The sequence below is a fragment of a genome, unplaced genomic scaffold (assembly GCF_019419815.1).
Source record: "Pyrus x bretschneideri cultivar Hongxiangsu unplaced genomic scaffold, Pyrus_bretschneideri_v1 Contig20, whole genome shotgun sequence".
NCBI classification, from domain to species: domain Eukaryota; kingdom Viridiplantae; phylum Streptophyta; class Magnoliopsida; order Rosales; family Rosaceae; genus Pyrus; species Pyrus x bretschneideri.
The window spans coordinates 5,355,085-5,372,977 of NW_025999502.1; the positions used below are offsets into that span (position 1 = coordinate 5,355,085).

Genomic DNA, 17,893 nt, shown 5'->3' on the forward strand with positions numbered 1-17,893 from the left:
CATGAAGGCCCTTGAAGAAACTTACAACTGTTCATCCAAGATCAAACCTCGACGGCCCTTGGATCAACAAACCTACATCTTACGGAGATAGAATCAGAAGATCAAATTACAAAGAGATCGTAACCCCAAAATCATTAAACACAAAAATATTATTTTGTACACGTATTCTTGTTTCTTGTTTCAGGAATTTTTTCGTGTTCACAATAACCTGCAACATAACATTAATATCGGAGACATGAAATATGTTCTCCATTATTTATTTGGTTTTATTTTTATGCTCTCCATTATTCATTTGCTTTTATTCTGTTGCATCTCAATATGGGATGAAACAAAGCCCACTCAATACAAATATTGCAATTTTCAAATGCAAAGCCACAAACTTTGTCAAGAAAACAACCATCCAAAATTTCAAACGCAAATTCAAATTATACAAAACTGAAAAGCATACCATCAAATACAGCAGAGAATGGATCCTCTGGATAGGTGCCTGGGTGGATGGTCGTCGTTGTTGTTGCTCGGAGTTCACCATCACTACTCTGGGTGGATGGTGGTCTAAGCGAGGAGATGTAGTCTGAGAGAGAGAAGAGAGGGAGAGGTAGTGTGAGCGGGAGGGAGAAGGACAATTGGAGTCCTACATCATTCGGAGAAGACGCCATTAACCTTTGGGCTTCTAAGTGTGAACATGTTTGGTTTTCTTTTTTTGAAAAAAAAAAATTACACGTGTTATATTCTTATTGATCCATGTCATTTGGTCAGTAATTTGGGTACTCCCCTGTGAGTACCCAAGTATATGTTGATTTCTGGTGTCACTTTTTAATGACCATATGTCATCCGTTTAGGTACACTAGTTTCAAGTACATATATGCAATCAACTTTGTCATGTTTCCCAATTGCAATGTTTCCGAATAAGTATTTGTGCTTCGTAACATTGTTTATTTATGTAGTATTGATTGATCGATCGATCTTTAATTTTAGTATTTGTGCTTCGTAACCTTGTTTACAAAATAAGAAGGCAACCACTCCCACTCCCGAGTACAGTTTCCTTCTGGAACCGGAAAAACGAAGAGTTTGACTTCTATCTGTGTAAGTTGCAAGTTGGCTTTTTAGCAACTAGCTAGTTTATGAGACCATTTCAAGTTCACCAAATCCATCAGCATTACTATATGGACTGTGCACCTGATAAAAAGAGAGACATCACATTTAGATGAGGACCTAGTGAGAAATTTTTAACTGGTTGTCTGCTGAGTCTTTGTTTGAAGACTACAATTTCATTGCTAAGTGTAGAAGATATAGATCAGGCCAGTCCTCTTTGACTTATTCATCTGTCAGAACTTAACGATTTTATGATTCGAATCATATCAAAATTCTCACCGAGGTAGGTAATTTCTTACAGTTCGAGTCAAAATATATATTAAGATCAAGTTGATCAACTAACTTTTTCGGTATGGAGATTAGAATATTTTACCTTTGGTAATCGCCGATTTCAATATCTTGAGCCTTAGCTAGGTCAGGCTGTCCAATACCATCACCATCATCATTTTCATTGTTGAAAATAGGTGCAAGTGAGCGAAGACACGGCCCTTTTTTGGAATAAGATTCTATATGAAAAACACATCAACGAAATTGTCCAAGAAGTTATGATTCATGTATATAATTCTTAGCCCCTTCAAAAATTGGCAATATCATAATTCTTCTGAAGCTCCAGCCAGGCACCGAAATATGCATATATATATATATATATATATGTATGTATGTATGTATGATATCATATATACATCTGTTTGTGTTTATGTGTGTGTGTGTGTGTGTGTGTATCATACACATAGTAACACGAACTCAACGGCAGCAACAAAACCATTTAGTCTATCAGTTATGTAGCGCAAGGAACATATGACATTGGTGGTGATTAGAGTGCGGATAGGAACAGTTCGAATCTCTGCAGTTTCATAAGCGCAAACGGATACTAAATCTTTTCCTTTTTCGTGTTTGGTTGTGGACAGCATACCATCATGAATTTCTTGCAAACAAAGCCAATACATAAGCTCCACTTTGTCATGCAGCCCCCAACAATAATGAAAACACATCATTCAGTAGTAATCCGGATTAAAGTCGTATTCGCGTCGACACTCATTACTAATACAACTCATAGAATAAAAATCTACTGAATCAATATATATAAATATATATGTGCTAGCATAGCAAGCACAAGCATAACTTTCCCTGTATTTTTCCCCTTCTTAAACTCACATACGGACAGATAGAAACCTCTACCAGCCGTGGTAGAGCAGAAAATCTCATCATCGAGAGACAAGCACATATAGGGATATTCTAATTCAAAGAGGATTTATACAGTGTAATATATCACGAAATGAAAACTGAAAACTAAAGCACCTAGCTACTTTTCAAAGGCTCTTCGTTTTCTTCCTCCTTCATGGAATGTGCATCAACTCGCTCTATCAAGTAAAACTAGCCTCTCCATGTAATATTCAATACATGAATACCCTGGATCTGTATGAATTCCTAGAAATTCATTTCTGTTGCTCTTAGGATCATGAGAGACCAACTTTCCAGTCTTCCCTCCATGGTCATACATTTCTAACAGAAACTCGCCATTCTTCCTGCACCCCATAATCTGTATAACTAGGAAATTCGGGGTGATATTTCTATCAATAGAGAATTTCTTTGTCCATGAATCCACCACCCCATACTCTCTCATAATCCAAATACTAAGTATATTTTCCTCATAGTGCTTCACAGCAATAGACTTTCAGCAGCTGAAATATTGTGAAAGATCGTTATTCGATTTCCTCGGGATATTTGTGCTTCAGAGCAACTCCAGCGTGAGTAAGGACATTACCGCAACTTCCTATTCAATCCCCTCTAATGAACAGTAATCATCTTTAATGGACAGTAATTACCTTTTGCATTTTTACTCCTAAACTGAATAGCCATGACAATAGACAATAAAATATTTGTATTTTTTATTTCACAAAAAATAAAAAATAATTTTATTTTTAATTTCGGATAAGATTTTTAATCGGTCTCGTTGTACCATGTGTCATTAAATAAGAAATTACAATACAAAGTATTTGAGAAAATATAAAATTGTGGTGTAAGTTGGAAGATAAGGATAGGGAATTGTTATTAGCATTCCAAAAATTTCATTCTACACTCCAAACTTTCTATATTAGGAAAGAAAAATAGACTTGTGAGGAGTGTAGAATGAGATTTTTAGAGTATCAATAACACTTCCCTAAGGATAACATATTTATAGAAAAATTAAATCAAATTTAAAAAAAAAAAATTAATTTTTTCGGATTTTTATTAATTTTTTTCATTTTTTATTAATTTTTTTCATTTTTAATTAGTATTTATATATTTTTTATTAATTTTAAAACGTAACTAACGTCATCCTGATATCTGCCAAACATCGCACAGCCTCGGCCTCTCGGGCACTAATTTGAGCCGGAGCTCTACTCTGTTCACATGCCCGCATGGGCTGGAGTTTGCAGCTCTGACTATTGGGTAGTTGCTCTCGTACCCTACAATGCCTAAACTCCCAGACCTCAAATAATTGTTCAGCGGCTCCTCGGTCAAAGGTGTTTGGTCAGGGCATCATTTTCTTGCCAGCTAATAGAAAGCCTATTCAAACTTGGCTGCTGATATTGATGTTTATGGTCAGTCTACTCTCTCAGTCAAGTTAATTGGAAATTTCCTTGCAATAACCAACACAAGGCACAAAGAAAACAAGTGAAGCATTTTACTCTTTTTAATGATTTTTTTTTTTCAATTCTAAAATTATTCTTAATTTTTAATTTGCAAAGTCTAAAATACCATTACACTTTATAAAATCATCAGAATTGTCATCATCAATTTTTTCTAAGGTTGTATGCTATTTCTCCATCTCTTTCTCTCCATCTTCTCAAATCTCTCTGCATCTTCATAACCTGAAATTTTTGTGGAGGTATGTATGCTATTTCTTATCCTAAATTTGTATATAGTGTGAGAATTTTGCTGGTTATATATTATTTTTGTCGAAATTGTTGTGAATGGACTCGAAAGCAATAAAATATGGCCTCATAATTGAAACAAAAAGGAGAAAACATAAACCAAACATTCGGCCTCATGTTGATAGAGAATAAGTGTCCCCTGCATGTATGGATCTTTAAAACACCACCCTGTTTAAAAGAAAAGAAACCCATCTTCTTATTATCTGTAGCATTATATGGATCTTTAAAATAGTAACGCAATACACAAAGTCATTCAAACAAGAGGGTTTCATATCCTTTGAGTCGAACATGCATATAGATTATTATTAGCCCACAGGTCATAACTAATTATTAATTGAACATGCATATAGATTATTACAGCTTCCATGATAATATGAAGATCCCCATCAGGAATCTTGCCCTTGTTAATATCCATGAGCTTAAATCCTTCATGTATGCCAACAACTTCCTCCATCGACAAATGCTCATTATTACCTGTTAATTTAAAATCCCAAAAGAACCAAAAAAAAAAAAAAAAAAAAAAAATTAGAAGCCGAGGGCATATACAAATCGAACGTACAATTAAAACAACCTAAAAATCAGTTGCTTGTTAAGGTTACAAATACTGCAAGCAGTGGTGTACTGCATTATATAGCAAGTATTAGATTACAAATCATGCATCATTATTTTTAACTTACTTTTGTGTTGTTTGTTAGGATTACGTGCTATGGTTTTTTTTTTCTTTCTCTTTATAAATATGTCAAAAAATATAGTTAAGGATGTACAAGATCCAGGTGCGGAAGGTAATGAAAAAAAAAAAAAAGCAAGGCAATGTGGGATGATGCAGGTGTTGAGACATTTATAAGCATTTGTGTAGCTAACACATTAGCCGGAAATCAAACAGGTGGTCATCTTAATAGGATTGGATGGAAAAATGTTATTAAGAAATTTAATGACCTTACTCAAAGGTCATATGTTCATAAACAACTCAAGAACAAATGGACAACACTTCAGAAAGAATGGCAATTGTGGACATCTTTAGTTGATAAAGAGACTGGCTTAGGATGGATCCTATGAAGCAAACTATCTTTGCAAGTGATGAGTGGCGGGAGAAAAAAGTGAAGGTGAGAAATTATTATCTCAAATCAATGGAGAATCCAACTGCATATTTATGTTCTTTTATCACAATTTGTTAATTGTAGTTGGTAATATTTCAGGAGAATCCTGAAGTTGCAAAATATTGAAATAGTGGACTGAAAATGTTGACCAATTGGACATTTTGTTTGAACGAGAAGCTGTTACAGGTGTAGGTGCGTGGGCAACCTCACAAGAGTTGATGAGTAATAATGTCTAGGAAGATCCAATAGGTGAACAAAAAAACAGTCAAGATGATTTGGAGAATGAAATAGATAATAATGATGGACTTGATGACATAGCTGATGCTGAGACACCTTCCCTTGCTAAACCTTCAACATAAGGAAAGGGAACAAAAAGAACAAGATATTCTAAAAGAGTTGGAATTGAGGCCAAGATGACAGAACAATTAGATGGTATTTTAGAAGCTATAAACAACTGTTCTAAAAGCAAAGATAAGCCTGGTTGTAGCATTGAGGAAGTGATGGAAGTTTTGGAAGGAATGCCTGAAGTTGTGAATGATGATGAGCTCTTTATGAAAGCTGCTGATATCCTCACTGAAACAAAAAAATAGAGAAATGTTTGTTGCATTGAAGCAAGATTAATCCTACGATCAATCAATCATGCTTACAGTTTTATGACAGCTTAGGACACTATTATTCAAACGAGGAAAATGCCTTGAGTCGCTCGACTTTATTGCATACCAGACTCGAATCAATCTTCCATTTGGTGCGACATGCGACTTGTCATCCATTTAACCATCTTACATCCATAATGTACCACAAGTAACCAACCAAATAACAAAGTAATCATGTACGCGTCTGTACTCACCCTCATGTTGTGTTTAGGTCAAGTCCGTATATTATCCATGCGTCCCCAAACTCAGAGGAGTTCATAGAGCATAGCAATGAGAATTATCGCACCACTCAACAAGATTACTGCGAGATAAAAAGTCATCGAAGCCTTGTCTGTCTCATGATCTGCAAGTTCACGGTACAAAAATGAGGAGATCGGTTGATACCTGATATATTCAATAGGTAGAGGAAGAATAACAAGATGGGGGATCAAGATATAAAATATTGCATTCTGTCATTAGCTCAGGAATTATGTTGTCATTTACTAGCATCCTTGAAAGATGGTAATGAGACTCACCCATTTGTTGTCTTTGCTCCAATATTTTATCAATTACCGGGAATGTGGGAACTATATCCACGGGGACCTATGCAAATAAGAAAACGTTAGTAATTGCATGACGTTGCCATATGATTCACAGAAACTTAAAGCATCTTTTTGGATTACAGATTTCAGTTTTGGATTTTCCTTTATATGGGATTTCCAAACATTTAAAAAGAACAGAAGGGAGCCGAAAACAAACTACATAATTCAAATCACCGAATATTTCTCAATGCGAAAAATGCAGCTTGATAAATACGATCACAAACTGTCAACTTGATCAAATGAAAACTGGGAAAATGTCTTCTAGAAATTTCTGTCTAATAATGCCAGTGATTTGCAAATATCAGCTTAATAATATGCATATAATTGCCATAATTCTTCATATTTGGATCAAGCTGATCAAAGTAGCCGTTCGTACCTGAATTTTCTCTAATTTCTGCAGAGCAACTTTTATTGGGTTCGTCATTATGCAGTATTTCTGAAGCAGTGCCTTTGCAGCCTCCTTGTCACCTTTTGCTTGTATGGTGAGTATTGCCCTACTCAGGTTCTCAACTGCACCTTCAACCTTTTACCAAAACAAAAGAGTAGTTATATATATGGCCTTGATGTGTCATCTCAGGGGGCATAAGGAGGAAATTTGGAACTTGAGAAGTAATACCTTGGTAAAGTCAACAGAAAATGTTTCATCAGGATTCAAAATAAAGGCTCCTTCCTCATACAACCAGTTAAATTGCAACGCTTGTCCTTTTCTGCAAATATACAATATAAGATACTTTGGTGGCCAAACATGCTAGATGCTTACTATAGTATAATTTGCTTGCTGACAAGTGACACAAGTGGACTAGAGGAGGGTGAGTTACTAGCCTACCCATGAGCTTCTGCAAGACCAAACCGTACGGAGCGGAAGCATCCAGCAAGAAAAGAAACATACATAGACTTCAATAAACTCTTTGAGAGCATGTCCTGGAACCAGCAAGACAGAGAAATTTGGAACTTCAACTAGCATAAGCACTAGAACACAGCTTTTATGCCACCACACGATGAAATTATGAATACCAGTGACAATAACACAACTTCTTATGAGAAAGAACATTTTCATTAATAATTATTAAAGGGAAAGGTAAAATGACTCAATCAACAAGAGGTCCGGCATCATCTTGATGATAAAAGAATTTTTTTTTGTCAAACGATAGATTTATTAGATTAGAGAGCCGATGCAAGGGCAACACTCCTCTCCACCAGTGTGGTAAAGGGCCACTTGTCTTGATGATAACATAATTAAAACCAATGAAAGATGCAAATGTGTCAACAAAAAAAAAAAAAAAAAAATTGTAAACCAAACTATCCCACTAATGAGATAAAATGAAGCGAAGCAATCTCAACCAAATTAATCGCCACTCACCTTGTGGATTAGGAACTTCAATGCCCAAAGGCCAACTATATCAGCTTTTGCTTCTTCCAGAGCTGAGTGGAGTTCTTGCAGTTCCTTTATCAAGAGATGAAAGGGACACAGGGCCAGATTTGGCATTAAGAAAACAGTGCACACTTGATATACTTAACCTTCCGAAATTTCCTTCTTTTTTTATTGATTTTTCTTAAAACTGTTTAATATGACATTAGAAACACAATAAGAAGCACAAGAACTTTGAATATAATCGTAAAAAATTGGTAAAAATTATGAGAATATCTTTTTTTTTTACCATAAATAATACAACTGATCTAAAAAATGCTTCATAACTAATGAACTCCTCCATCAGTTAAAGAAATTCATTAACGTCTAAAACCCCAAATCAAAAATAAATAAATAAATATGCAACTGGGTTCCTGGGGTCATATAAAAAAATTGACCAATAGTCATCTATAGAGACTTTCTATACTGACAATGTCAAGAATCACTGATTGGGATCCATTTTCACAAAAACTCGAAACAAAACTTCTAATTTTGATGCAAGATGTTCCATTTGAAGGAGGCTGGAAATATCATTGCCCACTTTAACAACTAGGCATCATGCTCGTACATACATGATGACATAAAGTGCCTTAACACCTCAACAACATAGTCATCACATGCCTCGACAATATGAAGACACTGTTTTTACGAAAAGTCAAATAAGGTGGGCATCACCTGCGCCACCGCCACCATGATTGACTGTAAAAAGCAAACTAAACTTAAGCAACCGAATAGGGTTTTGCAAGGAAACACAAGATTTCAAGGAATTTGCAAGGAAACTGGACTTTAATAAAGTGTTCTTGCTGCAACACTTTAATTCTCAAATATGTTTCAATGTCTCTCTGTAGTAAGATAGGTAGAGCTGGGAAATCAACTTCAAGTTTTAATGTGCATTGACCAGCAACAATTACTATAAAATTGACAATAAAAGTTTATTAAACTATCTTTTCTGCTAGATATACTGAACCTTATTTTGAAGAATTGTTTGGTTTACTATTAGCAGCGATGCAATTCACGAAGGTTGTCAAACCAAACTATAGTGAACAAGTAAATTAGATAATTTATAGTGATGTCCCTCACCAATCTCACTGTTGACTTTCTACCATCTGGAAGTGTTATGCTATGAGGTCCAATCCCATGGCAGCACTCATGGCAAATTGTGTGAGTGAAGAAAGATTCAAAATCTACAAGTTCCCGTTGTTCCTTTGTAATACAAACATCGGCTATAGGCAGAAGAATGTGCTTGAACCTGACATTACCATTCCAACACAACAGATCAAAATTTGGAAAAGCAATAATGGATACTCATCTGAGGGAAGGAAAATTTTACTTGGCCTCTGAGATATTCTTAAGCATGACCAATGATGTTCCTCGATCTTTTACAATACGCTCGTCATTTGGTAGATTAAAAGCAACAGTTTGAGGACCCTTGACATCCTGGGGTAAATTTTGAAGTTGTCAATGTCACTTCACCAACCAGATCAATTTGCATATATATAATATATTATTAAACACAGGTCAAGAAGACTCTGACCTCCATGGACTGACCTTACAACTAAGAAGAAAACTATTTAATTAAAACCCGAGCCACTACTAACTTTACTTGTGATTGGTAGATTTATGTGAAACTCAAACCTAAATATGACACGTATGTATTTTCATTTCCTACCCTCCAAACACTTTTTTATTGACTATTTGGCTCAACAGTATAGGGTTAGAAGCAGGGAAAACCATAATCCCAGTCATTGTGCCTGTGTGATGAAAAACTTGCATGTTGCCATAGATTAGAACATCTTGAAAGATTTACCAGAGTTCCAAAACTTACTCCGGCATTGTAAATAAGATCGATGACTCGAATAGAAGCACATATCAGATCTTTGGACTTGTAGACACTGTCCAGTGGCAGATTTTGTTCCAAAACCTTATAAAAATAATAATAATGGATGGTTAAAAGGAATAACAAAGTTGTCAGGATCTTTATTATTTTGGTAAGATATTGCATCTCCGGTAGAAAATGTTTGTACAACAGTACCTGCAAATTATCACCAAAAAGCTTTACTTGAGCAGTTGCTTTGTCATCCCGAACTCCAATAAATGCCTCAAAAGTAGCCTGAAATAAAAGGCAGTTCAATAACATCTAAAGGCCGAAAATTACTACCATGCTACATCACTTAAATTCCCAAATATGTCCTTTCAGAAAATAAATGCCCAAATGCAAGAAAATGAATAGTATAAAAAACAAAGTGATAAATGCCGAAGCTCAAAACACAAGGGTGCTCCACATAAAAAATACCTTGTATCCAAAAAGAGCATCTTCATATGTTTCATACGGACCAATAGTAACATCCAGCTTAGAGTCCTACAACAGAACAGTAGCCAAAAACAAAGGCTGGTTCAACACTGTGAGAAACACTGTGCTTATTGTGGTGGGCAAAAGCTAAAGTTTTGTAAAGTTGTAGTCTGTTGGCAATTTTTTGGGTCATTTAAGCAGGCAAGAATGATCAAATATTTGAAGGCAAGTGCGGGGTGAAAATGTATTTCTAGTGGGTAGAGCAGATATGCTGCTAGTACCTCCACTGGGCCGCTGGTTTCGAATTTATTTTATTGCTGTTTAGGTTATACATTAAGAAAGAAAATTAGATAATAGGGGATTCCTTATTACAAGATATAACCCCATTGTTCAGCACAGGAATAGGCACAGATTAGGCTGGGCAATGCAACTTTAGAAAACTAGATATTCTTGTTAAATTAAATAGAAAATAATTAACAATAAGCAATTATATGACCGTCTTCATGTACGCTGTAAAACCAATAATAAGACCATATAAACTGCGCGCTAGCAACTTCGACATATTAATAAAGTAGCTCATGGAAAAATTGTTTATAGGAAGGAACATATAACCAACACCATATAACTGAATTATAATTCATGATTGTAAATCGTATATTAAATACTCTACTAACCAACTCCATCCAGGCTACATCTGAGTCATAGTAGTCATTTGAAAGGAAAGCATCGGCCTTGCTGTGAAAAAATCTCTTCAAACTTCATAGCAAACAAAAAATTAAGTTAACATTTGTACACAGATAATATTTAGCACAACCACTGTCAAGTTTTGTAGTTGTAATTTTTTCTGACATCAGTATTTAGCACTCTCATTTCCCCTCCCATGTGGACCTCCTCCCATCACTGGAGAGGCCAACATGCAGAATTCACTATAAATTGGGAGATTGCAATTGCAAAGAATCAAACTTAATCTCTCTCACTCTAATTTAACGTTAAGAACTTATGGATGATGAGTTAATGTGTTTAAATACAGAGTTTCACTGATAAAAAAGAAAAAGAAAGAACTGTGCTTTATGAGGTACAATAACAGATACAAATGACAGATTCCTTTACATATAGAGGGCAAGTTTTTGTCCCATGATATTTCATTGTGATATACCACTGGATACCAGTCACAAAACAAGCCATACATACAGCCAAATATTAAGGGATAGCTGACATCTAGGGACATAAAAGCCATATTTCACAGTAAAATATCAAGGGATTTTTGTTGGACTCTTGTCTGCTTTACTTATACATTGTAAAGCTTGAAACCTCTGTAAATTAAACCCACACTGAACCAGTGAAAATTTCATAAACAATTATTAACCTCATAATCAGTAATGAAACAACTTAAGAAATGAAAGTCTTCAGACTCATACCTGGGGGAACTGGCCAATTCACCAGCTTTATGCAATAACTCAGCTGCTTGTGTGAGGAAAGCATTATACTCTTGGGAGAAAGGAACACTATATAGATCACGAGTGGATGTCACTGAATGACTTGTGCCTTCATCTGTACTGCCATACAAGGATGAATCCAGACTTAATTCGCTTTGTCTTTTAATAACTGTGAAAAAGCTTGTTGCAGCTTGTTTTTGGTCCTCTGTTAGGCTTTTCTTCCACAATTCAAATTCCTACACCGAAAGAAACTCTTTTGTCTTCACAAACGTAAAAAAATCTTTCCTATAATACAATGAGCTCATTCAATATACCACTTTGTCCATGTCTGGCGGATAGAAGTTTGCACCAGGAGGCTTCAGCATAGGAAACGCAGCTTTGTATTCAAGTCCCTTCCACCCAGTAACCCGTTTTGTTGCTTCAGGAAGCAACTTTATAGCCGAATCTGCAGTTGTCAAAAATGCCTCATTTTCATCAAGGGACGACCTGTTCATAGAAAACGAACTTAATATTTTTATTTTCATTGTTAAAAGGTAACAGGGATTTTACAGAGGGAGAAGCAAAGAAAAAAGGGGGTGACCAAGAAGTCCATCCATTCAAAACAAAGAAACTAAACAAGCAAGCCACATTCAGTACACAACTTTGGTTCTGCCAAGATGAATCACATCACACTAAAGGAGAAATTTCAAAATTTAGTTTTAACAAGCAAGCCACATTCAGTACAAAATTAAAGTAAAGCAACCCAATTTTTCACATAACCAGAAAATTTAACAACCCTGCAGAATTTTTCCATTGAATCAATTGTACCAAAGCCCAAAGCCGGACATTTACTCAAGTAGTAACTTCCCAAATTACACAAGCATACCCACACCAAAGACACACACAACATGGTATATATGTACGTAAAACTGGCATGTGCATACACCTGAAAGAGCACTGAGTTAAAAAATACATACCATGGACCCTTATTAATAACATAGTACATCCATTTCAACTTGTCTAACTGTGATGCATCCGCATGCTTCTTCAACCAATCCCTTAGAACTGGATTACAGCACCAAACCTAAATGTAAATTTAGAAAAATGGAGTGGAAAAAATCAGAAATGGTCAGTTCAACATTTTTTAAGGATTTAAAAAAAAAAAAAAGGAAAAGAAAAATATGCGCGTGACAAACTAGCTGCAACACATGAAAATTACAAGATATTTCATACAGCCTAGCTCATTAGTGCATTTTTACTTTCATGTGAAAATAGCAAATTATAGTGAAAAATATGATCCAACATATGAGTGTGCAGATGCACACAACTGGTGATAGTCAGATGTACCATGAAACAGCATCACACATCATGGTTTTCATGCATATCAATGATCATTATGCATCAGAGATTCAGAATAGCCTAACAGCACAAATACACAGATCGGAGCGTCTGTTTAGTTATTTAACAATGCATGTATTTCTGTGCGAGTCTATACAACCTGAAGGTAAAAGATTTGATCTATAATTGCTGCAGCCTTAGTTAGTAACACCAGGGCCTCCCTGTCTGCCTCTGTAAGACCTGTTAACTGCAACAAAGAACAAAATACGCTGAACTTAACTTCAAGGACCCAACCAACTAAAAGAAGACGGAAGGACACCAACAAATTACAAAATATGTGAAAGTGGGGGAAAGGAACTTCACAATCAAAAGTGTATAATATCCTGTATTCTGGACATGAAGTTTAAATAGAAATACGACAAAACAAATTACACCATTTGCTTAAATACCCATAAGGTTTACAAAAGGAGCTCAATGCCTTTGAAAGCCCTTGCATGCCTTTTCGGCAGTATGCACATGAAATAATACCTCTAGAATTCATATTTCACATCACCCAGACACAGTGCAACCAAAAAAGTCAAATGCAGATTTTGGCGTAAGCAAATTAATCCCAATCGCTAAAACAAAAGATGAAGCTTCTTGACAACTCAGGATGAAGCAAAAACTTATTGATCATTTTTTCTTTCCAACTTCAGACAAAAACTTAAAATCATTGCACCATGACAGAATAGTCCAAATCAAATGAAGTAGAGAAGAAAAAGGAATAAACTAAAGAAATAATTTACAAAAAGACTAACAGATGCAAGAATTGACTACAGGGAACTAACCTCGGCACTGAGGGTAACAGGAGCATAACGTTGGAGTTGCTTTTGTAGTGTTAAACTTCGACCTATAGTGTTCTCCTTGTACCTTTATTAAATTTAATATGAAATAACAGACATAAGAAAGTAGTGAATATCCGAGAAATTTGAACTTGATAGGGAGATATGGCATGTCATTCTGTTTTCACATTTACGAACATATTGATCTACTATTAGCAGCATACCTCCGTGCAATTATGTCAAAAAGCTGACCATATTGCCCATTTACGTCGTAGGGGACGAAATCAGGGTCTTCTTTAGCAAGTAAGTTTCTATAGTCCTCATAAGAAATATATTTAACAGCAGAGACTTCCGTTTCCTGTCATTAAACAGAAATGCAAAGATGTTCGGATACTCGTGAGAATTTCTATGGCTACATAGGCACATAGCAACAAATATCAAAAAATCATCATCATAGTTTACTACTTTTCACCCCTAGTCTTTGAACTATTTCTAAGAATGATCAATAATTCTTATGGCCATACTTCCTGCCTTAAAGAGAATGTAACTGACAGATCTTCTTCTCACCTGAAGAGTAAATGCTTCGAGAGGGATTGGATTCACAGTGGTTACCAAATATACATCATTGAATTCATTGTTAATGAATTTTCCATCATTTATCACACTGCATTCAAAATGTAACATATTAATATACAATGTCTTCTATCAATTTGATTTCCATATATACTTTTGTGACACTTCTACCTCCTGTCAATTCCAGAACTTGTTCTTGATTACAATAACAATGAAGATGTCTATACCGAATAAAGAAATATATATATATCCAACAACAAAATAAAGGAATTGACCTACTGACCACTCTTCAAGATAAACGAATAGCATTTCAAATGCATCCCTTGGAAGTACTATACCCAGCTCTTCTTGAAGCTCCCTCCTGAAACATACATTTTTGTGTTTTAGTGTTTTAGCGACCACCGTTCAGAAAGCTCCAAGTTTTAACCCAAAAAAAACAACTAAAAAAAACTATTCGGTTGTAAATGCACCTTTAACAATGCGAATATATTATCAAACAACAGTTCATAGATAGCAACGGGTGTAAGTACAAGCTATAAGTATGTTACAGGTAGGGGCAATGAAACTTTGTACCGAGCTGTTGTAAGTGACGAATCACCAGCATATATGTGTCCAGCACTTGAGATATCCCACCGTCCCGCCCACGAATCCTTGCAGTAGTAACGGTTTTGGATAAGCAGCTCTTGTGTACTCTCAGCAAAAATCCACACATGAACAGCTCGATGGTAATCCCCGTCTCGATGAACATCTCCCCTACATGAGCATCAATAACATTCATTATACCACAAAACATATACAGTTGAATCTAAACATTCAGAACTAGTGGGTTATCAGCACAAATTTCTTAAAAATCAGAAACACAACATTTACATACATACACATTAATAAAACAGGGGTTGGAGTTTATCTAAATTGGTCAATTGAGTTGCTCAATTTACTTGATAATTGTAATTGATTCACTTACTTTTCTTAATCCATATCATTCCCTTCCACAATATTTTCCGTTTGTTTTCCAGAAATTACAAGAAAATAATTAAATCAATTAAAAAAATACTAGCTCTGCTTGCCTGGGCTTGGAAATGCCGGTCTTCTGGCCGGTTTTGGTGAGGACGTCAAAGTAGTCTTCTTGTGTATGAACATCACCTTCTGTCACCGCCATTGCGCTAATCACAACTTTCAGTCGGTCGAATCGCCGCCGCCCCCAGAGATTATTCGGTTCTGATTTCTCACTCTACTGTCTTCCTCTGTTTCTCTGCAAAAGGTGGAGTATGCGTGCTTCCACAGCACTTAAAGAACCTCGAGTATTCTGCATGCTTCCGCAGCACTTCAAGCACCTCCAGTATTCTGCATGCTTCTACAGCACCTCAAGCACCTCCAGTATTCTGCATGCTTCCACAGCACTTCAAGCACCTCGAGTATGAAAAGACAAGAAAGATACATTTGAAAACAAAGTTAGAGTTTTAAGAAAAACTAAAATAAATTAAATCATGCAAGCCACCATCACTGTTACCATTGCCACCACAACATTCTCAACTGCCATTGCCCATGCAACCATGGCGACCACCACCTCCACCATATCTCACCACCGCCACCACCATCACATCCATCAATCCCATGGCCACCACTTTTTCACCTCCAATGTCTCACCACAACCACAAGCACCTCCGCCGCTACCACCACCACCAGGTCCACCACTAACATCACCAACTCCACCATACCATGGCCACCAGCACCACCACATTTTCACTACCATCACCCTCAAAACCATTGTTAACACAACCAACGCCTCTGCCACCATCTCCGCCATCATCAAAGAAAAACAGGTGATTGATTGTAAGAATAAGAACGTTAGCAAGGTTGAAACCAAGGCCCAAATTGCCAAGTTCAAAGCTGATGAGATGGCCAAGGGGAATGAGTTCATAAGCTCCACTCTGTCATGCAGCCCCCAACAATTATGAAAACACATCATTCAGTATCCGGATTAAAGCCGTATTCGCGTCGACACTCATTACTAATACAACTCATAGAATAAAAATCTACTGAATCAATATATGTGTATAATATATATAGCATAGCAAGCACAAACATAACTTTCCCCGTGTCTTCCCCTTCTTAAACTCACATACGGACAGATAGATACTCTACCAACCATAGTAGAGCAGAAAATCTCATCATCGAGAGACAAGCACATATGGGGATATTCTAATTCAATAAGGATTTATACAGTGTAATATATCACGAAATGAAAACTGAAAACTAAAGCACCTAGCTACTTTTCAACGATTCTTCATTTTCTTCCTCCTTCGTGGAATGTGCATCAACTCGCTCGATCGAGTAAAATTAGGCTCTCCGTGTAATATTCAATACATGAATAACCTGGATCTGTATGAATTCCTAGAAATTCATTTCTGTTGTTCTTAGGATCATGAGAGACCAACTTTCCAGTCTTCCCTCCACGGTCATACATTTCTAACAGAAACTCGCCATTCTTCCTGCACCCCATAATCTGTATAACTAGGAAATTCGGGGTGACATTTCTATCAATAGAGAATTTCTTTGTCCATGAATCCACCACCCCATACTCTCTCATAATCCAAATATTATGTGTATTTTCCTCATAGTGCTTCACAGCAATAGACTTTCCAGCAGCTGAAATATTGTGAAACTGATGTGGTAAAACTTCTGGCAACTGAATCTCTTTAAAAGTCTCACCACTCACATCAAATGACAAAATCACTTTGCGGAGTCCATTTTCTTTTCGATGAGACGCAATCCAATGCACGGCTCCCTTGACAAAAACTTGAGACCAAAATGTCTGAGCGATGACATAATTAGGAGCAGTTGCTGTAATGGTTTTCCAAGACCCTGAATTTAGTGAATAAAGCGAAACTTCAGGGCAAGCTTGGCCTTTATCATCTTGGCGGAGATACACCAGTCTCACTACCTTGTAATCATTTTTCTTCGAATCAAAGCCGAACCCATAAACAGAATAATATGGGGAGGTTGGTTCATGAGGCTTTGGAAGTGAGACGAACTTTCTTATTGAGGGGTTCCATAGAATCAAAGTGTTGGTTTCTGCATGGTAATCGTCGGACAGGAGAAGTAATCCGTTGCACGAGCCCACAATCCGGAAACACTCGATGAAGCTCTGAACCGAAAGCTGTGGCTTTGAGTGTTCTAGGAAGGAGTCATTGTCAAAGTGTAGAGAATAGCGCTCAACTGTGGGATCCTTGGGGCAGTGCCTGAGAAGGATGGAAGGGGTGTTATTGCTGGTTTTGTTTTGGTTAAGGTTGAGGTGTGCGTTGATGAAGCTAGTGTGTTTAATGATGGAGTTCCAAGATCTGCAGACGGAGGTGAACTGAATCAAAGGTTTGACGGGAAGCCTAAGAAGAATTTGGACTATAATTTCTTCGGGAAGGTATTCTGACATCGTTGTTCGATTTCCTCGGGATAATTGTGCTTCATAGTCCACGATGCCTAAACTCCCAGACCTTAAATAATTGTTCAGCAGCTCCTCGGTCAAAGATATTTGGTCAGGGCATCATTTTCTTGCCAGTTAACAGAAAGCCTCTTCAAACTTGGCTGCTGATATTGATGTTTAAAGTCAGTCTACCCTCTAAAGTCATGTTAATCGGAAATTTCCTTGCAACGATAGATTTCTCAATGTGATCGGCACTAGGGGTGGGCACAGGCCCAAAATTTCAGGA

At 36.5% G+C, this 17,893-nt stretch overlaps 2 protein-coding genes and 1 long non-coding RNA gene across 5 annotated transcripts; 1 reads left to right on the forward strand and 2 right to left on the reverse strand.

Annotated features, from left to right (window-relative positions):
- Window positions 1–4,181: 4,181 nt before the first annotated feature.
- Window positions 4,182–15,690, reverse strand: LOC103945394 (nudix hydrolase 3). Of its 3 annotated transcripts, none has more exons than XR_007258307.1 (23): window positions 15,254–15,690; window positions 14,760–14,939; window positions 14,470–14,547; window positions 14,181–14,277; window positions 13,838–13,971; window positions 13,620–13,701; window positions 12,953–13,039; window positions 12,432–12,538; window positions 11,790–11,961; window positions 11,458–11,711; window positions 10,714–10,795; window positions 10,043–10,108; window positions 9,782–9,859; window positions 9,575–9,670; window positions 9,080–9,186; window positions 8,830–8,998; window positions 7,702–7,785; window positions 7,168–7,262; window positions 6,958–7,048; window positions 6,718–6,864; window positions 6,276–6,342; window positions 5,955–6,103; window positions 4,182–4,484 (listed from the first exon to the last, which is right to left on the reverse strand). XR_007258307.1 is itself a non-coding variant. In XM_048583952.1 (22 exons), the coding sequence occupies exons 1-22, from the start codon at window positions 15,343–15,345 to the stop codon at window positions 6,006–6,008; spliced, it is 2,463 nt and encodes an 820-aa protein (XP_048439909.1). In that variant the 5' UTR covers window positions 15,346–15,690; the 3' UTR covers window positions 5,695–6,005. The 3 variants fall into 3 exon arrangements, 1 of the variants encoding a protein (XP_048439909.1); XR_007258308.1 differs by lacking the exon at window positions 4,182–4,484 and adding an exon at window positions 5,167–5,680; XM_048583952.1 differs by lacking the exon at window positions 4,182–4,484 and having other exon boundaries at window positions 5,695–6,103.
- Window positions 4,483–5,718, forward strand: LOC125477108. Its single transcript, XR_007258310.1, has 2 exons — window positions 4,483–5,113; window positions 5,207–5,718. It is a non-coding gene; the product is annotated as an uncharacterized LOC125477108 (long non-coding RNA).
- A 536-nt stretch (window positions 15,691–16,226) lies between the features above and the next one.
- LOC103945397 (F-box protein At3g07870-like) lies at window positions 16,227–17,893 on the reverse strand. Its single transcript, XM_009355957.3, has one exon. The coding sequence runs from the start codon at window positions 17,614–17,616 to the stop codon at window positions 16,504–16,506; it is 1,113 nt and encodes a 370-aa protein (XP_009354232.2). The 5' UTR covers window positions 17,617–17,893; the 3' UTR covers window positions 16,227–16,503.

What these genes read in the sequence shown, in the direction of transcription:
- LOC103945394 (XM_048583952.1), bottom strand. Translation starts at nt 15,345, where the DNA reads ATGGCGGTGACAGAAGGTGATGTTCATACACAAGAAGACTACTTTGAC. An exon ending in GAATTGGCCAGTTCCCCCAG is followed by an intron (nt 10,796 to 11,457) that starts GTATGAGTCTGA and finishes TTTGCTATGAAG; the next exon opens with TTTGAAGAGATTTTTTCACA. An exon ending in TTTCTGTTGACTTTACCAAG is followed by an intron (nt 6,865 to 6,957) that starts GTATTACTTCTC and finishes TTTTGGTAAAAG; the next exon opens with GTTGAAGGTGCAGTTGAGAA.
- LOC103945397 (XM_009355957.3), bottom strand. Translation starts at nt 17,616, where the DNA reads ATGTCAGAATACCTTCCCGAAGAAATTATAGTCCAAATTCTTCTTAGG.